This window comes from Limanda limanda, chromosome 4 (genome assembly GCF_963576545.1).
Source record: "Limanda limanda chromosome 4, fLimLim1.1, whole genome shotgun sequence".
NCBI lineage: Eukaryota > Metazoa > Chordata > Actinopteri > Pleuronectiformes > Pleuronectidae > Limanda > Limanda limanda.
The window spans coordinates 25,941,457-25,967,579 of NC_083639.1; the positions used below are offsets into that span (position 1 = coordinate 25,941,457).

Consider the following 26,123-nt stretch of genomic DNA (forward strand, 5'->3'; position numbering starts at 1 on the left):
TCTGGGATCGATTGGGAAGCGGCTCCAGTGACAGGTAGGTAGGAGCTTTGTTAAACGCGGTTTCGAGGCTACACGCGTGAATTAAGACGCATTTTTTTAGATTACAAACTTCACTGGTGTCTCAGTCGGTTTTTATAACAGGACAACAACTTTCGAAATGTTGTATTTTCTGGCTTATTGCCAGTGGTGGGAAGTAACGAGGTAGAAATACTTTGTTTCTGTACTTAAGAAGATTTTTCACATATCTGTACTTTACTTGAGTATTTCTTTTCCTGACGACTTTTTACTTTTACCCGTTACATTTGAACAAAAATATGTGTACTTTCTACTTCTTACATTCTCAAACTGGCTCGTTACTTGAGTTACTTTAGCGGAGGTTCTCTCTCTCTCTCTCTCTCTCTCTCTCTCTCTCTCTCTCTCTCTCTCTCTCATCTAGGGTTACATTTTTTTACATTATATACATTATATTCATATTAATGTTAAAATTTTTCTTAAATCTTGAGGAGAAACATTTTGGTTTGTTTTGTGTCTGTATAGGCCTACTATAAAAAGCACTTTGCATTTTTACTTTTGGTACTTGTACTTTTACGTTCGATACTTAAGTACATTTCAACACCAGATACTTTTGATACTTAAGTACTTTTAATATGAGCTACTTTAAGACTTTTACTCAATTCATTTTCTGACGGGTGACTTCTACTGTTACCGAAGTCACTTTCAGGTAAGATATCTGTACTTTTACTCAAGTATGGCTTTCAAGTACTTTATACACCACTGCTTATTGCTGCCAAAACAGGCATTAATCAACCTGAAGATAATTAAGCAAATTTATGTAATCAGGTAAATTAGCATCTCTTTTAAGATTCAGGAGATTGTTTTTGTTTGTGTACAAATACAATAAAATAATATGCCGACTCTAGAAGCCTAATCGGAAACACCCATTAGTGAAGGCTTTAAAGTGAAAACTAATTTGAACTAACAAATACGTAAAATAAAATAGAAATAAGATATAAATATGAAAATACAAAATATTGAGCTTTAATAAATGGACCACACTAATATGTGCCAAGTCATCTCCATGACAACTAGATAGATAGATAGATAGATAGATAGATAGATAGATAGATAGATAGATAGATAGATAGATAGATAGATAGATAGATAGATAGATAGATAGATAGATAGATAGATAGATAGATAGATAGATAGATAGATAGATAGATAGATAGATAGATAGACGGAAAGACAGACAGACAGACAGACAGACAGACAGACAGACAGACAGACAGACAGACAGACAGACAGACAGACAGACAGATAGATAGATAGATAGATAGATAGATAGACAGATAGACAGATTGACGACAGCATGATAATATGACAATAATAGTAATAGCTTAGCATTACTACAGTAGCAGTTATATAATGATAAAACATGTCTTTATGACTTACATCACATTATATATTATACGCACTATGCCAGGAACGTAAAATTATTAGAAAGTAATCACTTTCAGTTCTTACATCTTTTGTTTTATAGCAGTGAAATTAACGTCATTGTTTTTATGCATCACAACCAAACGTTTAATTTATGTAGCTCTTTGCCAACACACTTTACAAAGTGCTTGAAAACAATCCTTTATATGACAAGTTGAAAGTAGTCCTGTTAAGGAATTACAGTAAGTACACTGCTGTAATATCCAACCCCTGCCCTCCATTCACTCTGATCTGGTGTCCAAGACTTAATAACAGACATTAGTGGCAGGACAACTGTATTCGCAGTGATACAAAAAGTATGGGACAGCAATATTGAATGTCCCTCTTGCTCTCTGGCAGCACTTGGGGGCTGGCATTAGGTGGGTGCTGTCAGCTGCCTGGCAGCGGGACCCCCCCGGCCTACTATTGAAGAGTTCCTGCATAGCTGTCATTCCAGCTGGGGGTAGCTGATAGCCTCACTGAAAGGTAAGACAGTGGCTCTCTGCTTCCTCCACACGGACATACGACATTTACAGTAAGTTTTGTTCAAATCTTCAGTGTGGATAATGTTTGTCATGTTATTTTCTTGCCATCTGTGGACTATGTGTTGTCGTCACTGAGGGTCTTGACCACGTAGCACACATCTGAGAAGGTAAATGAAGAAAGAAAAAAGTTCCTCTTGTTTATTTTGTCTAATATATGAGTCTCTTGATCAAAGTGTTTCATGTCGTGTCGGCTTAGCCTCTCTTCTGTTTGGACTGTAATTCAACACCATGCTGAGGATTCCTTGTTTACTGATGGGATGATGTGGCCTTTTAAAGAAACGTCAATCACTTGACACACGCTCGCAGTCTTTAAATATTCACACACTGTGTTTACAGATGGCCGGAGGAATCTTCACCAGTTTGGATCATCAGTATAACGTGGACTGTACGAGCGTCCACCCCCTCATGTGTCACCTGTGTCACGAGCAGTACCAGTCCCCGTGTCTGCTGGACTGCTACCACATCTTCTGTGCCCGCTGCCTGCGAGGCCGGACCACTGACAACCGTCTCAGCTGCCCCCTCTGTGGGTAAGAAAGAGCACTGGGAGGTTGAGGAGGAACCACTTATAGTCCAGGCAAAGTAACCCATTTTGGAGCCAAAAATAAAAGTAATTGTAAAATAATTTTTTTCAGCATAGATTATTTCTATGAGGTGTCCAGAACAACATACTAAAAGTCCTAAGAAATCATAGTTGAGGAAATATGGGTTTCTGGGATATTTTAGCTTCATTTCTGTATAGTGGCAAGAAGTGGAAACAAGTTGGCCATCCTCACGTAGTCAATAGTTTGGACTAGTAGGCAATGTTTTTCGGCTTGAATTGTCCAGAATTCAAGACTTTTCCATTGCTCTCATGATTGATAATTTACATGCAGCCTAATAGTCCAGGCAAAGTAGCGTTTTACGACCGACTAATTGTAAAATAATTTTTTTCAGCATAGATAATTTCTATGAGGTGTCCAGAACAACATACTAAAAGTCCTAAGAAATCGTAGTTGAGGAAATATGAATAATTCTCATCAATGTGTTTCAATAAGGCCCGGCAACAATACACCCCAAAAAGACTATTTTTTTCCTTTACTCCTATCAAAATGAAACTTTACACAATGAAAGTAGCCATGAAACGTAACATTTTTTGTATTACAAGTTTCTTTGAAAATGAATTTATGTATGTATTTGTAATACATATGAATGGTGTTTGCCTACGCAAATTAGGACATATTCAATAAGTGTGGAGCTCATGTGCTTGTCAAATTCATTTCAAAAGAAACTTGTAATACAAAAAATGTTACGTTTCATGGTTACTTTCATTGTGTAAAGTTTTATTTTGATTGGAGTAAAGGAAAAAAATAGTCTTTTTGGGGTGTATTGTTGCCGGGCCTTATTGGCACACATTGATGAGAATTAAACATATTTCCTCAACTAGGATTTCTTAGGAATTTTAGTATGTAGTTCTGGACACCTCATAGAAATGATCTATGCTGAAAAAAATTCTTTTACAATTAGTCGGTCGTAAAACGCTACTTTGCCTGGACTATTAGGCTGCATGTACATTATCAATCATGAGAGCAATGGAAAAGTCTTGAATTCTGGACAATTCAAGCCGAAAAACATTGCCTACTAGTTCAAACTATTGACTACGTGAGGATGGCCAACTTGTTTCCACTTCTTGCCACTATACAGAAATGAAGCTAAAATATCCCAGAAACCAACGCTGCACAATCGGACCCACACTCTCTCGAGCATTAGCAATCAGGGGACGAAACCGAGGTTGTGAGGTCCTGTTGATACACATTCTCGACCAATCACGAGTCAGTCTCAGCTGTCAACCATGACGTCTATCCCCCTTTTTATATAACATCAAATAACTCATTAGAAAACATGAGACCTTGAAAATACTGTGCATTAGTGTGATAACAACAACCTAAAATGACAGAAACCAGATTTTAGAAAGAAACTATTTAATGTGTACATTCATTAAGATGGAGGAGGCGGGATTTACCACCTATACTGCAGCCAGCCACCAGGTGCCTTGGTTTTACATTTGGGGAGAATCATGTTGTCTGTTGTTATGTTCAGTCTATGATTCATAATAAGTTAAAGAAAAACCACAGTGTTTATTCTGAGTCTTGATATCACACCTGAAATATGGAGGTCAGAGGTCAAGGATCTCCCACAGCTTGAACTGTATCCTGATGAAATTGGGGATCTAAAATTGTTCAAACGTGGCTCAGCAGATCAAATTCCTGGAGTAAAATAATGTTTTTCCAAGAGAGAGGGTCAAACTCTTCATGTACGAGGCCATATTCCTCCCTCAGGCCCCAGTCTTGGGCGGCGTGGCTCAAAGGGATTTGTTCCGCTTAAGGTGATTAGTAGATTGGTTCGGTTCATGCGGTAGATTTGGGGAGAATCCAATTGGTTTGCGAGAGAGAGTGGAATCCCTGTGTTTCTGCTCAGTGACCCCCTGCTGGCCTGGCGTGGGCAGGGCAGCACTGAGTGGCTCTAACAGCTGCAGGGTCATCCCGTGTCTCTGATTTAGCCCTTGGCCTCAACACCACTAAGACCACCAGTCACACAGCAAACAAAGCATTCTGGCATTTGCCACCGGTGCCAGCAGCTTAGGGCAATCAAAAGCAGTCACATGATACCAATCTATTTCATCCCCTATTAAGGAGGGACTCGTGATTTTACAGTCACCTTCAGGTCTCCGGTGATAACTGGCACCCATCGAAACACATGGGGATGTAAATGACCTATAATGCACGATGTTAAATCTGAAGTATTTGCTGCTGCATCAGTGAAAATGTTCTGTCTCTACATTTTTCTCAGTTGTTAATTTCAAGTTTCTTAGATATGGTGATGCCCAGTGGTGGGAAGTAACAAAGTAGAAATACTTTGTTACTGTACTTAAGTAGATTTTACACATATGTACTTTACTTGAGTATTTATTTTCCTGACGACTTTTTACTTTTACTTGTTACATTTGAACAAAAATATGTGTACTTTCTACTTCTTACATTCTCAAACTGGCTCGTTACTTGAGCGGCAAAGGTTGACGCAGCACGCCTATACGCACGGCGCACCTCTCTCTCTCTCTCTCTCTCATCTAGGGTTCAAAATTTGTAAAATTATACATTATATACATTATATTCATATTGTTGTTATAATTTTTCAGTCAGTTGAGATAAATCTTGACTAGAAACATTTTGGATTGTTTTGTGTCTGTATAGGCCTACTATAAAAAGCACTTTGCATTTTTTATTTTGGTACTTGTACTTTTACTTTTGATACTTAAGTACATTTCAACACCAGATACTTTTGATACTTAAGTACTTTTAATATGAGCTACTTTAAGACTTTTACTCAAGTCATTTTCTGACCGGTGACTTTCACTTTTACCGAAGTCACTTTCAGGTAAGATATCTGTACTTTTACCCAAGTATGGCTTTCAAGTACTTTATACACCACTGGTGATGTCCTACGAAGAGATTATGTTTTTCGTCCCCGTCAGTTTATCTGTTATCAAGATTATATAAAAACTGCTGAATGGATTTGCAGGAATTCTGGTGGAAGGATGGAACATGAGCAAAGAAAACACTGATTAAGTTCTGTGAAATCTGGTATTTTCACAGATTACTCATTGAATTATTTATGGCTCTTGATGATAAAAATCATTCACGTTTAGGGGACTGATATCTATGAGAATGTGAAATGTAATGCTAATCAAACTAAAAATCTGAATTCAACAGATTTAAATGTGGTTTCATAAGCTGGTTATTGTCATCCTTCTGCAATGGAGATTATGATTTCATGATCTGAATTGTTTTGTTAGCTTAGCTTTAAGGCTTCATTGAATTTAGGTGGACTGCTAGTGAAGGCATGCAGCTCTTCTGAATGTGTCAGTAGACGCAGACTTCAGACTGAGAACTGCTTCAACACTCCCTGAGCTTCTGGGTTCAGATTGTGCTAAAAAAACAGAGATGTCTTCTCAAAATACAGGATATGTTTGTTCTTTTCCCACTTCCACAGGCTTAAGTATTAACTACATTTTAAAACTACATCATAAATGATTCAGACATACTACGACTGAACCTCGGGCGACCTCCCCCCCCCCCCGTCTGCCTCACAGCTACTTCATGTTCACCTGTGTTGAGGTTTTCTATATGGAGATAGTCCAACGGGCTCAGAGTCCGGGGCTCAGGCTCCAGGGGCCCGTTGCCTGGCAGCTACTATTTCCATCAGCAGCTACAGCCCCGGCTAACAGCTGCTCTCTCAAGAGCCGTTTAATCTAGGAATTCACTACTGTGCTATAACTAGAACACAATAGATCCATGTTGCTATGAAAACTAGATAAAACACACAGTGGGGGGGCATCAGTACAGCTGAAACACAGTTAGACAAACAGCTGATATCTTTGGATATAGTTCAATCAAATTAGGAATCTGAGGACCATGCCACCCTTGACAACTTTTATTTTGGTCCAAATGTTCAATCTCCACAGGAAGTGTCGTACTTATCAATAAAGCAAAAGTTACCAAAAGATAAATAAACATAAACATATGAAAATCAAAAACATTTCGGCTGAAACAACAGTTTATTACATCTACCTTTCATACTCAGAATTTAATTCAAAAAATATATCCATTAACTTATTTTTAAACATTTTTTAAACTTGCAAAGTGTTTTTTAGCACCTGATTATATTTACAGGTCCACATCCTTTTTTAAATGTTTGACCTCACCCTTGTTTTCTTAAACCTGCCTTTTCCCCGGAGCTCATAAAGGTTCTTAAAAAAGATTCAAACAAGTCTTTGGAAAAAATTGATAGTTAAAGCAGCTTTTATTTACACCATAAATCCAAACAAACACCAATTTTTTAAAGAAGCATGTGGTTTTTGAAGTCTGCTCACAGAGAAACTAAAATTCCAGCTTTTTCTGACGACTAATTAAGCAAATTAGAGCAGAAAATGTGTCTTTTAAACCTAAAACTCAAACCACATCTGCCGTCTTTCAACATCTGCCAAATCAAAGAGCACAGCTAAAGTATCAATTACGATATCGCTTTATTCAGACAATCTCATGCTCGCAGGTGAATAAGAAGATTACTTTGGTCACACAGTGTGTGGTCCACTGAAAGAAAGGTGAGGGCAGAGCGCCATCTTCTGGGATGAAACGAGAATGCAAATAAAACACCTTTATCAACAGCTTGCCTGTGTTTTTGTACAAATTAGGTTACAGATGTGTTTTTATCATAATTTTTACATACAAATGCATTCGGGATCATTTCAAATTCCCTTAACGGCTCAATAAACACAACCGCTCGGCCCGTAATTACATTAAACTTAAAGTGTTTGAAAATTATGGGGTAAGATAAATACACAGGGTTTCTATCAAGACGTCATGTAACGACTTGGTCAGTCCGTTCACTGAGTGCTGGCTGTTGCCTCCTCTTCCTCCTGGTACCCCTCCGTCTTCATGCCGTCCAGACCCAGATCTGAATTCTGCTCTTCCGTGCGAATGTAGCGCTCGTACGTCATCTCCGGATCCGGATCGGGGGCGTACACGTTCTGCATGTAGCTGTTCCCGGCCGGGTCGTCCAGGACCAGGTGGACGTCCCTTCTCACCGCGATCACGTCCTCTATCTTCTCTCCGAACTCGGCCAGCTTGGACATGCGGTCGGAGGCCACGCTGTCGCCGCAGATGAAGGGGTTCTTGGAGACGATCAGGTCCTTGATGTCCTTGAGGAGACCCTCCAGGGTGGTGAACTTCCCCCCGAGCGCTGCCATCCCCAGCTCGAAGTCCAGCTCCGGGATGAGGACGAAGCAGGTCTCCGACTTGAGCAGGTCCCGGCTCATGTCCGAGACGTCGGTGATGTGCAGGGTGATCCTGGTGCCCTTGTCCTCCGTGGCGCCCCCCGACTTCACCTCGTTGGTCCGGTGGCCGCAGCTGTCGCAGTTGGTGGCCATGATGATGACCTCCTTGAAGTGAGGGATCTGCACCAGCTTCATGTTGGTGGAGGCGGGCGCGTTGCATTCCGGGCAGTTGGTGTTGAAGACCAGCACCTCGTCCCTCATGGTGTCCAGGTCGTTGCCCGCCGGCTCCTGGTCCAGGTCGTCGTCGGCCCGGATCCCCAGCTGCATCTCCTGCTGCATGGTCCTCTTGAACCTGGTCAGGGTGAGGGCCTCATCCCTCTGGGGGGCCCGCGGGTTCTCCACGAAGCTGTTACCAGAAGGGTCCGAGATCACCAGCGTGAACTCGCTCTCCATGTCCTTCAGCTTCTTCAGCTTCTGGACGAACTGGTCTATCTTCTCGGCCACCTCGGGGTGCTCGGCCCTCCTGGCAGCCTGGTCCTGCTCCAGACCCGCGGCCGCCCGGTCCAGCAGACCCTCGATGGTGGACAGGGAGCCCTTCTGGGTGAAGGGTGGGATCTCAAAATCCAACTCGGGGATCCTGGCGGTGGCGGAGTCGGCCTTCACCACCTCCCGGTCCAGGTCCTTCACGCTCCGGACCTTGAGGGTGTAGCACACGCCCTGGTCCTGGATCCGGCCCGCGGACTGGATCTCGGTGTTGGACCAGTTGCAGTGGTCGCAGCGGAAGGAGCTGACGATGACCTCCTTGAAGAAGGGGATCCGGGTGAGCAGCAGGCGGGTGGACCCGTTCTCGTAGCAGTTCATGCACAGGGACTCGATCTCGGAGGGCTGCCAGTCCTCGTCGTCCGCGCTGAGGTCTTTGAAGACGGATCCGCCTCGGACGTTCTCCTCGTGGATCACAGACATGGTTTTAATACGTTTCACTTCCGGTGGAGGGACTGGTCACCTGCGCTGTGGAGTGGTCGCTCGCACTGGGAACTGTGGGGTCCGGAACTTTCTAGATGTCGAAGCTTCAGCAGCTGCGCACGTTTGAGCAGAGTGTGTTGTGTCACACAAGTTCCGGGTCTTCTTCTTCGACGACAGTGGAGCGGCCTGGAAAGTCCCGCTGCTGCTGCTGCCCTCCATCTGTTTTGTCATGGTACTGCATACAAATGAAAAATATTTAACGTGATTCAATGATTTAAAAAATAAAAAAGTATTATATCTGAAATATTACACGATCACTCAGAGTTATATGAGTGATGTCAACATGTTACAATTTATAATATCCAACATGTTGAGTTTCTCCCTCAGAAAGAGATCACACAGGGTTTTAAGTTATTAAAATAACTAAATTTTTTCTAACATTTTTCCGATCACACAGGGTTTTAAATGATAAAACACTATAAAAATTTCTGTTTTTGTATTTAATGTATTGTCATAGATGTTAGGACAATAATTCCTCTCACCTGGATTGAGGGTGAATTAGGTGAGGGGGTCTGGAATGTAGTTAATGAATTATTTGAGATGTAGTCATAGTTAATGGCTTTGTTGTTTAATTTTTGCTTTTTTAATATTGACAATTTTGCGGCCCTGTAGATGTGTCCTCTACTGGGGAGCTTGCAGAATTGTGAGACAGAGACGTATATTTGCTCTTGGTTTTTGTTTAAATTCCTCTTGAGAAAATTGAATATACTGCATACAATTGAACAATATTCAGGGTTCCTGGGGTCATGAAAAACCTGGAAAAGTCATTGAATTTTTAGATGTTTATTTCCAGGCCTGGAAAAGCGCTTGAACAAAATGAAATCCCAAAAGCTTTGGAGAAGTCATGGAAATTTGTTATTTTCATATTCATAAGTGTAGATTTAACCAGGCTTGGCTACAAATGGAAAAGTTCATGTGATGAGTTACAACAGACAAAAACCTCAATCAAACTATTGTCTCATTCATTTGTGTAATTAAAGGTATAATGTATGCCTGGATATTCTCATTATTAGCTTAAATAAAAAAATTGGTCACTTCCTCATGTATTCATGAAAAGTCATGGAAAAGTCATGGCAATCCATTGGTCAAAATGTGTATGAACCCTGAATATTTAAATTATACAAAAATAATATTATATCTGACATATTATACGATCACACAGAGTTTCCCCCTCTGTTTTGTCATGGTACTGCATACACATTTACAATATTCAGGGTTCCTAGGGTCATGAAAAACCTGGAAAAGTCATGGAATTGTTAGATGTTTATTTCCAGGCCTGGAAAATTGCATGAACAAAATTGAATCCCAAAAGCTTTGGAGAAGTCATGGAAATTTGTTATATTCATATTTTCATGTCGTTCATTTATGCTGAGTTTTAAATTATTCATATACTTTTAAAAGCAATACACTCAAAATATAAGCAGGCATACGCTCTCGTACTAATTGAATAGTTTGGTAGGGAATAATGCACTATGGCAGGGAAGTGTAGATTTAACCAGGCTTGCCTACAAATGGAAAAGTACTTGTCATGGGTTACAACAGACAGAGACCTCAATCAAACTATTGTCTCATTAATTATTAATATTAATTAAAGGTATACTGTATGCTTTGGAATTCTCATTGCTAGCATAAATACTAAATTGTGTCACTTCTTCATGTATAAACTGAGATTTAACAAAATGTTTGGTCATGGAAATTTGGTTTAAGTTATTGAAAAGTCATGGAAAAGTCATGGAAATCCATCTGTCAAAATGTGTATGAACCCTGAATATTTAAATGATAGAAAAATAATATTTTATCTGACATATTATAAGATCACACAGAGTTGTAAAGGTTACAATTCATAATATCCAACATATGGAGTTTGTCCCTCAGAAAGAGATCACACAGGGTTTTAAATTATTAAAATAATTACAATATCGATCATGTTATACGATCACAAAGGGTTTTAAATAATAAAACATGTATAGCTACACTACACACTTTTTTGTTTTTGTATTTAATGCATTGTCATAGATGTTAGGACAATAATTCCTCTCACCTGGATTGAGGGTGAATTTGTTGAGCGGGTCTGGACTATATATAATATAATATATAGTTAATCAATTATTTGAGACGTATTCATTGTGTGTTCCTTTGATGTGCATCACAGTCAATGGCTTTGATGTTTAATTTTTGCTTCTCTAATTTGGACAATTTTGCGTCCCTGTAGATGTGTCCTTTACTGGGGAGCTTGCAGAATTGTGAGACAGAGACAGAGACGTATATTTGCTCTTGGTTTTTATTTAAATTACTCTAATGTTGGTCAGATGTACGGAGACATCTTTGTTTCTCAAACTTTAGGTCTGTCACTGCCTTTAAAAACAACCATTGCACACCACTGTCTTGTTATTGAGTTTTTTTGTATTTTCTAAATGGCACAAACATCATTGGTTTATCTTATTGTCATTTTGACACAGATATCCATCCTTAGTAAAAGGGAATAATGCCCTCCCGCCTGAAGACCGTCTGCTCAGGTTTCTTGTTGACAACAATGCAGACACAGAGGAGACGGTCCCGTGTGCCAACTGTGACCAGGAAAGTAACAAAAAGGTACTAATACACTGTTGTGTGTAAATGTTTAGTGACATAACTGCATCAAAGAACAAATAGACAAGATACAGACATTAGATTATGTCATATAAAAGCTTAACCAAGGAATTTTAGTGACGCACATTAACAGAAAGAACATGAAGAAAACTTCAGATATCATAATGACAGCACATGACTGCTGTTAATTTGTGTCTTAAGATATCAAAGCGGATCAAAGGATCAAAGTATTTAACAGTGATACATCCAGAACACACTAGGAACCGTTTGTTATGTATTTCTGTTTTTGTAGATGACATAGGGACACATGCACTTTGGAAACCTGCTGTTGTAATTCAGGACGTTAAAACCGCTTGTCTTGATGGAATTACAGAGTGTCTCAAATTATCTTGGTGGCTAGAAACAAAACAAACCTGAAAACAGACATTTCTTTTTTGTTTCTGTACAGGAAACCGGACTGATGTACTTCTGTAATACCTGCAGCCAGCCACTGTGCGGCGACTGCAAGGAGCTGACTCACAAGGCCCGAATGTTTTCCCATCATGAGATTGTCACCTTGGCCAAACGCACTAAAGCCAAACACAGGAAGTGCTGTGAGTGTCACCTGTACTTCTACTCCTGAAGAGTTACAGGCCAGCCAGGTTTTATTACACCATGGGTAGAATGTTCAGGAGAACTGTTGTCCCACCTGGAATCTCCTGGGCTACATGTCTATCATATTCTACTCAAGTGTCTTGGTTTTATATACGTTCAGTTACTTGCATCCTTTGGGCTGAAGTTAAAAAGGCATCTGTGTCTCCGCAGCTCTCCACGAGGAGCCGTACATCCTCTTCTCAACAGAGAACAAGTCAATGCTTTGCATCAAGTGCTTCAGAGACATGCAAGTGTGAGTGAATCCATCACATACATCACTAATAAAGTCTGTCTCTTCTCCTCTCCTCTCCTCTCCTCTTCTCCTCCACCGTCTGTCAGTGACTTGTCGTTTGTTTACCGCAGGGAGAGTCGTACTCACTGCATTGATACTGAAACAGCCTACATGCAGGGCTGTGAGATGCTGGACCAGGCTGTGCTGGTGAGAGAGTCCTGTCTGTCCATCTACACTGACATCCTGCAATGCAGCATAGGTCTATGCAATTTAAATATAGTTTTTCAAAATAATACTTCAAACACTTTCAAATTGAATAGAGATAAATGCAAATTACTTTTGGGGAGATTCTACGTGTGGGTTAGGATTAGGGGTTTGAATACAACAAATATTTTACTCTCAACGTTTTGTGTCAGCTCAAGAGAAATAAACTCAACACATAATTATACGGTAGAAAAAAACGACCCCCCATTGAGATATTCAAATCTGCTTGATAAAGATTTTTTTTGGGGAACTGCAGCAAATTGCAATCACCAATAAATACAAGCCCTCTAAATATGCATGGTTTAATGAATTCAAGATCCGCTCATTAGTCTCTGAAAATATATAAAAAGAACATATGTTTCAATATTTAAAAAAGTGAAAATAAAATCCTGCATCTGTTCCTTAATCTCACCAAAATGTAATAAGTTCTTCTCACACTCAGGCTCCATTCCTCCACTAAACAAATCGGTTTCATAGTTTTTGCATAATCCTGCTGACAAATGAACCAACAAACAGACACGTGGTGAAAACATAATCTCCTTGGTGGATGTGATTAAAGAGAATACAAGAAAGAAACGTAGAGCAAGCAGATTAACACAACAAGAAAATATTACAACCTAATTAAAAACGTCATTGATTGAGTCCTAAGATGCAGGAGAAGCTGTAATGAAGTCAGAACAGGTCGGGAAGTCTGATGACATTTGAATCTGAGTTAAGTTTCCCACAGTGACAGGGAGCCGCCTCCCTCCCTCCCTCTCTCTCTCTGTAGGTGGTGAAGGAGCTGCAGACTTCAGCCCGGGAGGCGATCGTCCTGCTGAGATCAATGATAGGAGAAGTGTGTCTAAATGTGGAGGAGGAAGAGAACGCGATCTGCAGTCTCTTCAACAGTCTGCAGGTTGTACAACGATCCTCATGTGATAGAAACAGAATATATGTCCCTCAAATATTCATCGGCTGCAAACCACCACATTTATTTTAAATCGACGGCTGGATTCCACACAGGCAAACATCTCATAACAATAAATATATGTATTTCACTAGAGAATCTTATACATACATCCTATTTCTTCTGTTACCATATGCTAATACATCAACAGTGTGTTTTCATTGAGACGATAGGTAGCTATCAACAGCAAGCTAATTTAAAAATACTGTCTTAATATCTAAATGATGTCTCTCTCCATTTATCTCCGTTGAATTCTGACCTTTTGACTGTAAAGATGTAAAAATTCTCCCTGTGGAGAAACAGGTTGATCACCTCCTCTTCCTCCTCTTTCTCCTCTTGGTGCAGCTACACGTGTTCAATGCCGACGTGTTGAGTCGGTTTGGATTCAGTGCAGGCATTTCTTTTTCTTTTTAATCAATGCTGGTTTCCAATGGCCTTGAACACTACATGATATGTGTGTATAAAGACACTGCTTCTCACACTCCTGACCAATACAGGAGCTGACATAAGCATTTCAAACAGTGTCTGATGTTGCAATTACAAATACATTTCAACTGCCCTTTGGTATTCCAGGCAGATTACCTGCTGTTTTAAGGTTCTTTGAGGATTCTGGTGGTCATTATATATAACATACAAATCCATAAGCACATATTCCTCACCACATAAACTTTAATTTGTTATCCAGCACAGGAATACATCAAATTAACAAACAAACAAATAAAATCACCTGTAGCAGCCGTCATAAATATCATCGCAGTTAAAGCAGACTTTGAGTTTCTCCTCTAATTCCTTTCTACTTTGCTTTATGGGAGAATTGCACGTATCACTATTTAACTCAATAATCAGCCACATAGAGTATGCATATGTAATTACTTATTATTTTATTGTTTATTGAGAAAACACACAACACACTTAAGCACTCACTAGAATCTGTCTGACTGTAGTGGGCCGTTAAGTTGCTCCTTTCTCCAGCAGTAGCACAGTTTGGCCACTGGGTGTCTCTGTTAACCTTCCTCAGAGGGACAATCCAGGAGAGAGCTAAAACACCACACTGTAGAATTCACACCTACTTTTATTCCACTATCTTGAACATTCTTCAGGCGTTAAGAAGTCAAGGCCGTTTGCACAGCAGTGTCCGGAATAAAAGAGGCTGTTTTCTCTGTTTCTCTCCTGACAGGAAAAACTAGCAGAGAGGAAGAAGATTCTGTTAAAAGCAGCTCAGAGGTAAAATGGAATATACAAAGATTTACACGTGGCATCAAAAAAAGCAAATCTCACTATTTACTAAATTGAATGCTTTAATGCTGCTGTCACCGGGACACTTCAAACGTTTTCCCTTGTTATTATGGAGCTGCATTGTACTCTGGGTGATGAAAAGCTGCTGCTTGCTTCCCCTGAAATAATCTTGCTCTCAAAGAAACATGTTTTCTTGGGGTATTTTCATTTGGACAAAGTGTGAAGCTGAATTAGAAACACTTGAGCGGGATCTCAGTATTCAAGGACACGGCGGCAGCTTGTACCTGGGTCCTGTCAGTGAACAATGAAGTCAAGTGAAAAGAACTGGTAATTATAGACTTACACTGTCAACAGCAGCAACATGGATGCAATATGTAGATTTCCTATTAGTGTTACATCAAAACAGCACATTCTCCACCAAACTGTGGGAGCTGCAGTGGCCTCTACTGTCATGTCAAACCTTCTTCAACACTTTTTGATGTAGCTGTTTACGTTTGCAGCCACAAGACTGTAAAGTGATAAATAATGAAGAAATTACCTTTTATTGACAGCCTCACCAAACCATTAATTTAATATTAAAATAATGAAATAATGAAATGTTCACCATCCCTTGAGGGATCATTAAAGTTTGATTTAATGTCATCCACCATTGGCAACTAATTAGTCGTTAAGAACAAATTATTGCACATCGGTTACATTTCATGGAAGATTAATGAGGAACCAGTTTGAGATAGATACGCTATTTTAAAATAAACACATGTAGATGTTTTATCACTGCGGTGAAGCTAGTTTAAGGTTGGATGTTCACTTAGGGACCATCAATAAGTTTCTGTTTCAATCGTGTGATTTTTTCGAAATAATACTGTTCATGTAAAAATCAGAAGCACTAAATTCTAGTAAAACTAACTTGGTCCTGTTTGTCTATGGCAGAGTCCTGCACCAGGTTGCAGGTAAAATATAGATTCATATAGATTCACAGGTACTGGCACAGGTATAAATGTAAACAAACATATGCAGGTTTACTGATTGAGAACTGAAGTTTGTTTGTTTCGGCAGAAAACAGAAGTTACAATGATTACAAATCGAAATCAGCTTATAAGAAACCTAATCAGCGGATTTGGAGTCTAACATGGAGGCTATAGGAATTTCTTGATGGTCCCTAAGTGAAAGCCCAGTGATCCAGAGTGAGAGTTTTTCAAATAACCAGCTTAAATCTAACTTCTCTGTGGTTGCTTGATTTCTCCAGTTTTCTATGAGGCTCTATTTACATATAACATGCAAAAAACAAACGAGAACCATTTAGGAGCACTTTATTTTTTCCCTTTGCGTTCCATGTATACGTGTGCACGATTGAATCAGAACAATTTAGTGCGTGTGAGTGAGTGAGTGTATCGAGTTGCACTCTGTGGGGATCTTTAATGAGATTTCTTTTGTGCCCATGGTCCTCCATCTCTCACTCGTTGCCTGGAAGCCGTCCGGTGGCCGGGTTCCCGGAAGGGCTTTAAAGGCTATTTGTGTCGGGCCCTGTGTGTCCGGCCCTGTGTCTCTCTGCTCATGTGTTTGTTACGCGAGAAGACGGATAGATTAGCTTCTGGAAAATATGGAGTAGTTGGGTTGTTCTGCAGCTGCACCGCCTGAACTGAATCCCCTGTGTAGCTGGACACGCGTGTGGAACTGAAGGTGTAGCGTTACATGTTCATGTGTTTGTGTGTTTGTGTGTTTGCAGTCAACATGAGGAGAAGGAGAAAGCACTGAAGGAGCAACTGTCACATCTTACTGCGCTTTTACCAACCCTCCAGGTAGAGTCACACAAAGGCCTTGTAATAAACCAGAATGGCATCAGAGTGCACACCTGCCCCAAGGCCAAACAGGCGCCCTGAGTTCAATCAAGCTGCACGAATTTCAAACTCCGATATCAAAGATAACAGTTCCAGAAATATGGTGGATTGCTTTTTAAAGGGTAAAAAGCCTCCTGCAATGAAAATAACAAATTCCTGGATACAAACCAAAACTAAATTATAATCTTATCGTATTTTTTTAATATGTAAAATCTTAATCTGATCAGAGAAAAGTTGTGGAGTATTATTGGTAAATGGTCTTTTTTATAAAGCACTTTACAGTAAAGTGTTCAACCATTCACCCTTTTCACACACACACATTCATACAGGACATCTATGGGCACTACTTTTCTATAAGGGGCAATTTTGAGGTTCAGTATCCTCTGACACTATGGCAAAGTGGGAAAGACTGGGATTGAACTGCCGAGCGTCGAGAATACAGCTGATTATATTCATCCACAACAATGACAATAGTGTTGGGGGCCCCAGGTCCCTTTCGCCTGGGGCCCTTAAAGTCCTTTGATTTGCCCCTGAGCTTAATGTAGCACAAGTAATATAAAGTATCTCAAAACTATAGTAGAGTAAGTGTATTTAGCTACTTTCCACTGCTTCTTTACTTTGTGTAGTTTATTGTGGGATGAATTAAATCCAATTTGATATCAGTGTTGATCCATCATGGTCTCTGTTTGAGGTCTAACTGTTAATCTGTGACATGTTCAGGTTCATCTCGTCACGTGCTCGGCTTTCCTCAGCTCGGCCAACAGGTTTGAGTTTCTGGACATGGGCTACGTGAGTACACAGCGGGAAGTGGAGGAACGTAAACGCAGAACTACGTCTATTATAACAATTACATACTGTAAATAAAGTGTTTTATGAATTCTAACAGAATCACTGGACAACAGATAAGGAGAAAATAATTCAAATAACAAGACCAATCATTTAGACCAGGGGTTTTCTACCGGGGGTCCGCAGCGAAAAATGTGTCTAAAATAATATAACGGTGCTGGTGATCATGAGGTTAAACTTCAGTAGGCCTCAATTGTTTGTGTGATATTGTATGATTATCATTTGTGACATATTCTGCATTACTTTGTCATCTTCCCTCTTCAGTTGTAGCCCCAGTTTATGTTGATTGTCATGGATCACCGTTACTTTAATGTTCAACATGTCAGCTACATGTCTGTACATTTAAGTCATGAACGTTATATATTGATGTACATATGGATCTGAGATGCAGTACAACTACAAACTGCATTTTTAATTTTGTTTTCAATTCTTAAGCACTGAAAATCAACCGTTTCTGTTGTTTTTTACACATATTCATTTATTTATATACATTTTCTAGATTTGTTTGAGGTTTTTAAGAAGATATATCTAAATTTGTTTGAGGTTTTTAAATAAAACCATAATTGAAAGCCAAATATTAAAACTTCCTTCTATCCACATGCACGCACACACACACACACACATTGTGGGCCGCGGATTACTTTCCAGTCAGAATCGTGGTCCCTGGGACAAAACCAGTTGAAAACCCCTGATTTAGACTGAATATTGTAACCAAACATTAATCAATTTAAGTGTTGAAGAGTTTGTAGTTTGTAGTTTGTTCTGAAGGAGTTGGTAGAGAGAGACATCTCATATCAGCTGGAGTGAATTGGTGTTGAAGTGGAGTCTGTCTGTCACGCCTCAGCGAGGTGCAGCGGGTCACTGACTCACATCCTCATGTTCTTGCTCACACAGCAGCTGATGGAGCGGCTGAAGAGGATCGTGAAGCTCCCTCATCGCCTGAGGCCGGTTCAGAGCAGCAAGGTGAGTTTTCACTTGGAGCTGGATGAGGTTACACTCAGATCGGGATCCTTAGGAAGACGCCTGATTAGTTGTGTCACTAGTTCCCAACTGTTTCACCAGATTCTCATCTCTTAGCTCGAAAGCCCAGAACCATGTGATTCTGTATTTTGTCTTTTCTTTTCCTCATTTCTGTAGTTTAATAGCTGTTTGTTTTGGAAAGCATAACAAATTATATGAGAGATGTCCTGTACTGGAAGAGAATTCCACTGACCTCACTCTATGGTCTAACCCTTGATAAATGATTCTGAGATGTACAGTAAGTGCACATTTTCCACCTGTTTTCACAGAAGACTAAATGACTTGCTCTCTGTCCGTCTTCCTCCAGATCAACACAGACTACCGGAGCGAGTTCGCCCGCTGCCTGGAGCCCCTGCTGCTGCTGGGGCCGCGCTGCCCCCCCTCTGTGGCCGGATCTATAAGTGCTGCAACCAGGTGAGATGAGTTTATCACCAGTGTGGTGACTAATTGATCCTTTCCTTCTGCGATGCGCCCCGGATCTCACCGCAACATCCTCTGGACTCTTCCAGGGAATTAGAAAACGTCCTGGGCAGAACATTTCACACTTGTTGGGCATCCAAACGCTAGATCCCCCCCCCCCCCCCCCCAAATGGTTTACAACTGCAGATGGCAGACAGCGATGAGTGCAGCGAGAGGAGAGGAGGCGCCACGCTGAGTCCCACTATGGCAGTTATCCGGTCTGTCAGTCTGTCTGTACACTGGCATGTTTAGGAAAGTCACCTTGTGGCACAGGGACTGGCAAGGAGGCCGTGGATCCTGTTTTAGAAAGGAAGTCGTGGATAGAGATGCTTTCTGTTTGACGTCTTGAAGTTATATAGAGTAAATAAAAACATCAGGAAATCTTTAAACATGGCAAAAACTGTCTTTTAACTCACTTAAGTCCTGTAACAGTTGAGTGAAATCATGAGGAAACACAATATTTATTTGACGACCTATCACAATAAAGGTTTTTACATTCCTTTACCTCACATCCCTCCACGTACACCCCCACCTCCCTTGATCAGTATTGTTTTTCCACATCATCACCCACTAGTGTCAGCGTTCTGACAACTCTCCTCTCCAACTGGTTTAGTGCTCGGCCAGCGCCAGTGCAAGACGCAGAGAGGGCAGCAATTGGTGGGCCGGGGGGGGGGTTGGCACTATTTTTATCATAATTTCACAGAACTCTCTGGGAATGCGTCTGGAGCGGTTATGGGCCGCTGTTGTTCCAGGCCGCTGATGTCACGGCTTTAGCGCGGGCAGAGACTTTAATTGGCGTCACTGGTGGGAGGACAGGGGCCGGGTGACAGAGGCTGACGAGTGTGCAGCAGCAGAACCAGAGGAAGACGTGTTATAGACAGGTTGCATCAACACTGGAAAAGGAAGGAGAAAGAGGCTGCCACAGGTGAGTGGATGTGGATGTTATTATTTTTTAGATCTTTGCAGTTTATTCTCTTATGTAGTGCAGTTTACACATTCAATACATGTAGCTTGAGATATTCTCATTGGGATAAAGGCTTGAGGAAATGTGTTTTATCAGATGTGCTATCAGAGGTCGGTTTTCCACTCTTTTTGGGCAAATTTCTGTTTAATCCTGCGGCAACACAAGAGGAAATATAGCTACATGAATGTGTATCTTATTATTTGTTAGATCTTTGCAGTCTATTCTCTTATGTGGTGCAGTTTACACATTCAATACATTTAGCTTTTTCCAGTTGCATGTCTTGAGATATTTCTCATTGGGATAAAGATTTGAGGAAATGTGTTTTATCAGATGTGCTATCAGAGGTTGGTTTTCCACTCTTTTTGGGCGAATTTCTGTTTAATCCTGCGGCAACATAAGAGGAAAACACGTCTGTAGCTTCATGAGATTCTCGACTCCACAGTTTGTCCGCTTCAGGAGGAGGAAACAGGCTTTTTCTCACCGTATGGTCGTTCAGAAAACCGCCCACATGGTGTGTAGTCTATTATTGGGCTCAACTGAACGTCTCTCAGTGTCTGATTCATCGTCATTCGCCGTCTGAAAGCTTCCACCACCACTTATCAGCCATTAATGCAGGATGCAAAGCGGCCAGCTGGCTGACTGCACTTTTATCACAATTTCACAGAATAGAAGTTGTGCCGGTTTCTTTCATGCAGCCGATGCTGCTGCTGCTGCTTAAATTGGCTGTGCAGGGACACAGAGGACAACATTCACAAATTATATAGAGAGGGATGTTTTCACGACTCAACTTCGGGGAAATAGATTCAGGTTCCGTTTGGGACAAGTGCTGTTAGAGCCCAGATAGATGCAAGTTTATCTAATAGGTTGGTTTTGTGCTAGATACACATTTTAACACGCTTCTTGAAGGTGACTCAGGAGATGTGAGAGATCAGAGTGACGCTCATTACACATGGAGTAAGAATATTTACTTTTATTTTCAAATCTGAATTTTAAACGTATTGGACAGAAAATGATCAGATCCCTCACTTGGATTTAAAGTAAAATAGAAACTTGGAGAATTTGGAAATACTTTTCGTGTTTAGGCAATATTTACTTTATTATGGAAAGATAAACAAACCACCATCAAGGTTGAACTTGACAGAAGCACTTAGCTGAAGCTTAGCAGCTCAGGGTCAAGGAGTAGAGATGTTGCATCAACATTATTTTTGTTGACTGAGAAAAAGTCTTTGAGGCCTTGAAACAAAATCTGATAAAGATCAAGCAGAAAACACATTTAATTGGATTTGATATAGAGAAAGTTAACAAAGTTATATAAATCTTCGGTGTAGTTAAAGGTAATATGTGACATTCAATAATAGAAAACCTAGGATCTGATTTTTTGCAGACAGTGAACACACAATTCCCCACTGACAGCAACAGGAAGCTCAGGAAGCCAGAGAACAGGCTCAAAACAATCTGAATATTCCACTGTAGGATCTCAGTGTTTTGATCTGTGCATGGAGCAGAGCTGCTCATATACAATCTATGCAGCCTGAGCAGAGCTGAGTGTGGAATTTATTTAACATGAAGCTTTAATCCTCCCGTGGTTTAACAGACAGAGCTCAGCTACAGGTTATAGAAAGCTGACGGCAAAACAAAGGTCATAAAATGTTCAGAGCACAGTTATAAAGGTGAGAAGTAAAGGCAGCTCTTTGATTCTTTGATTTCCTCCTCAGGCTCCAGTCGCCTCTCTCCATGTCCTGCCGCTCGCCGTCTCTCAGCGAGATGCCTCTGGGCTCGGTGCTGGGGCGAAGGCCGACGTCTCATCGCAACATCTGCACCAAGGTCCTGCTGGCCGAGGGGAGGGAGACGCCCTTCACCGAGCACTGTCGCAACTACGAGAACACCTACAGGGTGAGAGCTCTTCACCTGGCATCTGTACACGGATCGAATCTCTGAAACACGTCTTTAATATCGTGTCTTCTGAGGTAAAAACCTGTGGATGTTTACAGACCCTCCAGACGGAGATCCAGAATCTAAAGGACCAGGTCCAGGAGCTGCACCGAGACCTGACCAAGCACCACTCCATCATCAACACCGAAATAATGGGCGAGGTCCTGGACAGGTCGCTGCACATCGACGGCCAGATCACCGCCCAGTACTCCACTGTGGAAACTGTGAGGGTGGTGTTTGAAGAGGTGCGTCTGCTGGAACCTCCATGTTTTGACCTTTTTTTTTTTTTTTTTTTTTTAACTTATCTTTTATTTAGTTTTCAACCAAATAATATGCATTTTCAGACAGTTACTTCCTTTGTCCATTTTTCAACTGTATACAATATAGTTATACATGGTATTCAAGTACAGTGTACAATGCATAGAAAGAACAACAAACATCAAACAGTGCTCACTCCAAGAGAAAAAGAGGGGGTGTAAGAATAAGAATAAATAGTTGATTAAATGCATAATTTATTAAATTAAAAGAGGAAAGAATAAAGAAAAACAAGTAAAATGAAATAGTAATTGTCCACTCCAGAATGTAGTATCATATATGCTATATATGCTTTTTAGAGAGTATGGTGTATAATGTATGTGAATAGGGAGAGTTGACAGATAACCTCTCAACCAGAGGCCCAGAGCGAGATTAATTAGTAACCCTCATTGTATTAATTACGCAGAGACAGGACCCCATGGTTTAGTAAAGATAAACTTTTGGAGCCTTAATGAATATGTGATTTGCTCCATTTGGTAGATGTCCCATACTTTTTGGGACCATATATTGTATGTGGGTGGGTCGGGTTTTTGTTTTGACCTTTATCGTTACTCTGCCTCCACCAGACACAAACAAAGTTTCTACAGTTCTCCAAGCTTCGCACTAACTAGTTTTACTTACCGCTGTAAATGCAGGTTGCTGACGATGCAGAGAGAAACGAGGACAAAGTAGTAAAAATGTCAAAGTCTCCCACGAGTCGACTGCGGTTCATCTGTTTTGCTTTCATGAGCGTATTCATGTTTTCTTCTCAGATCTGGGAGGAAACGTTCCAGCGGGTCACTAACGAGCAGGAGATCTATGAAGGTTCGTCCTCAGCAGCGACAACAAGGAGAACAACTGATGCTTATTCTGTTTGACTGTTTAAATATAATTTTTTCTTTGTGCGCTGATTCCAGCTCAGCTTCTGGACCTGATGCAGCTGAAGCAGGAGAACTTCTCCTTAACCACCATCGCCAAACAGATCAGCCCGTACATCTTATCCATCGCCAAGGTCAAGGAGCGACTGGAGCCCAGGTGCTGATTCACAGGGAGTTTGTCCATCTGCTGCCAAACCTGCTGATTCATGACACCTGACTGAAATCCCTCTTGCCTCCACCGTTTGATATGAAGCACCACTCTATGAATCATTAGTGTGTACAAAAATGTGAAGGACAACAACAACAGAAATTAGTAGTTTCGTCATCATCATAAACACGGGCAATGTAGATTAATCAGTTTAGCAGCGTATAAGTATTACGCTGAGAAAATTGTCTCTAAATACACTTTTAAAAATGAAAATATATATTTGTGACCTGTCTTCGAAAGATGGTCATCCTCAGGACCCAAATACTGAGAGAGAGAGAGATTCAAACATTGTTGGATTTGTTATTCTTGTATCAGCCTTGTTTTTAACAGCTCTGACAACTTTATAAAATGACATATTTTCAAAATATGTTTTCCAGTTTTCAGGAGCCGAAGGAGCAACATGACGACCGCACAGAAACGATGCTGAAAATCTACGAAGACAACTCGATGACAAAGCAAAGTCACGACAGGTATCAATACACGCTGAGTGCAACTGTAGTTTCTCTACGTGTAAACCAAAACCTGGTCTTAGACAGAATTATAACTATGAAGAAATAGAGTTATGAGGATTTTGATTGTGATGTGATCGGGTCCAGACTGAAAACTCTTTAAAGAGAGGGGGGGAGAAGTAGTTAGAAAACAGCTGCAATTAGAATACCTAGGAAGAACAACCCCCCAGATGTTAGATAGATGGATGGATGGATGGATGGATGGATGGATGGATGGATGGATGGATGGATAGATAGATAGATAGATAGATAGATAGATAGATAGATAGATAGATAGATAGATAGATAGATAGATAGATAGATAGATAGATAGATAGATAGATAGATAGATAGATAGAAACATAGATAGATAGATAGATAGATAGATAGATAGATAGATAGATAGATAGATAGATAGATAGATAGATAGATAGATAGATAGATAGATAGATAGATAGATAGATAGATAGATAGATAGATAGATAGATAGATAGATAGATAGATAGATAGATAGATAGATAGATAGATAGATAGATAGATAGATGGAGAGATGGATAGATGGATAGATGGATAGATGGATAGATAGATAGATGGATAAATAGATAGATAGATAGATAGAAAGACAGATATAGATAGATAGATAGATAGATAGATAGATAGATAGATAGATAGATAGATAGATAGATAGATAGATAGATAGATAGATAGATAGATAGATAGATAGATAGATAGATATAGATAGATAGATAGATAGATAGATAGATAGATAGATAGATAGATAGATAGATAGATAGATGGAAAGATAGATATAGATAGATAGATAGATAGAAAGATAGATATAGATAGATAGATAGATAGATAGATAGATAGATAGATAGATAGATAGATAGATAGATAGATAGATAGATAGAAAGATAGATAGATATAGATATAGATATAGATATAGATAGATATAGATAGATATAGATAGATATAGATAGATAGATATAGATCGATCGATCGATCGATCGATCGATAGATAGATAGATAGATAGATAGATAGATAGATAGATAGATAGATAGATAGATAGATAGATAGATAGATAGATAGATAGATAGATAGATAGATAGATAGATAGATAGATAGATAGATAGAAAGATATATATAGATAGATAGATAGATAGATAGATAGATAGATAGATAGATAGATAGATAGATAGATAGATAGATAGATAGATAGATAGATAGATAGATAGATAGATAGATAGATAGATAGATAGAAAAACAGATATAGATGGATAGAAAAAAAGAGATAGATAGATAGATAGATAGATAGATAGATAGATAGATAGATAGATAGATAGATAGATAGATAGATAGATAGATAGATAGATAGATAGATAGATAGATAGATAGATAGATAGATAGATAGATAGATAGATAGATAGATAGATAGATAGATAGATAGATAGATAGATAGATAGATGGATACTTTATTAATCCTGTGGGAAATGTAGGTCATCCAGTAGCTTATACATTTATACACTTATACACCTAACCGACATACATACATAAATCACAGAAACATAGGGACAACATATTACAGATACATGAATGGGTCTGACCCTATGGTTCAGAAAACAGTGATTGTCTCAGTGTCAGTATGAAAGTGTTGAAAGTGTTCTTGTGCTGCTGGAGTGGAAAGTACAAAAAATATATATATTAAAAACAAACCAGTTGACCTCTGTGTTGACCTCTGCTCCTTGTTTGTTCTCTACAGTGACAACCAGACGTGTGTCTCCGACCAAGACAGAGACGAGAACCAGCGTCCACTGGTCCTGGAATCAAGGGACAGCTCCGTCCAGGCCGATCCTCCAGGCAGGCCGAGGGGGGGGCCCACAGAGACGTCCAGCCACAATGAGATGCCTTCGTAAAACACTGTGTCCCAGGATGGGATGGGACTTCTTCGGCTGTTTCCTCAGCAGATGTCAACGGCTCCAAAGTGACGGAGACTGAACGTGCACACGCGGAGGTCAACACCGAAAAGCCTCGGGCGGAGATAACGATATCGGAAACACTGCGATGACGTTATTGAAAAAAAACCCCAGGGACGGCTGTAACGAGAGAATAATCTCACTTCTCCAGACTGTTTGTGTTTGGACTGTTAAAATGATGAAGTGTGTTGAAGGTGTGACCGATCGCGTTCCCTTTTGTCTTTATATCTACAGTGGGTGTAGAATTGCTTTTTTCGCCGTATCTGTTCTTTGCATAAAACATTTCTTTCCGGTGACTGAAGCCTGGTGATGAATGAGCGATTCCCTGCAGCTGAGCCGGGAGCAGAATGTGTTTGTGATTCCGGGTTGTGGGTGGGCAGGGGGTCACGTATCGATTTGTTTCATGGGTATCGTCTCATGCATTTAGTCTCCTGCAGAATGAGGCTGGATGGTGTTCACTGCAGGTTCT

General features: G+C 40.2%; 2 protein-coding genes across 2 annotated transcripts; one reads left to right on the forward strand and one right to left on the reverse strand.

Moving 5' to 3' along the window:
- The first annotated feature begins 2,357 nt into the window (after positions 1–2,357).
- LOC132999502 (RING finger protein 207-like) lies at positions 2,358–25,594 on the forward strand. Its single transcript, XM_061069191.1, has 17 exons — positions 2,358–2,548; positions 11,313–11,445; positions 11,891–12,035; positions 12,247–12,328; positions 12,439–12,514; positions 13,341–13,466; positions 14,695–14,741; positions 16,480–16,552; positions 17,312–17,380; positions 18,332–18,400; positions 18,765–18,871; positions 21,596–21,773; positions 21,872–22,057; positions 22,880–22,931; positions 23,024–23,141; positions 23,570–23,662; positions 25,441–25,594. Exons 1-17 carry the CDS (start codon positions 2,358–2,360, stop codon positions 25,592–25,594), a joined length of 1,899 nt encoding a protein of 632 aa, XP_060925174.1.
- On the reverse strand, positions 6,867–8,945 carry zpr1 (ZPR1 zinc finger). The gene has a single exon (XM_061069192.1). The coding sequence runs from the start codon at positions 8,791–8,793 to the stop codon at positions 7,441–7,443; it is 1,353 nt and encodes a 450-aa protein (XP_060925175.1). The 5' UTR covers positions 8,794–8,945; the 3' UTR covers positions 6,867–7,440.
- Positions 25,595–26,123: the final 529 nt, after the last annotated feature.

Excerpts from the sequence above, each read along its gene's own strand:
- LOC132999502 (XM_061069191.1), top strand. The coding sequence starts at position 2,358 with ATGGCCGGAGGAATCTTCACCAGTTTGGATCATCAGTATAACGTGGAC. Across the intron at positions 12,515-13,340 it reads TGCTGGACCAGGCTGTGCTG|GTGGTGAAGGAGCTGCAGAC; the intron begins GTGAGAGAGTCC and ends CTCTCTCTGTAG. Across the intron at positions 13,467-14,694 it reads GTCTCTTCAACAGTCTGCAG|GAAAAACTAGCAGAGAGGAA; the intron begins GTTGTACAACGA and ends CTCTCCTGACAG.
- zpr1 (XM_061069192.1), bottom strand. The coding sequence starts at position 8,793 with ATGTCTGTGATCCACGAGGAGAACGTCCGAGGCGGATCCGTCTTCAAA.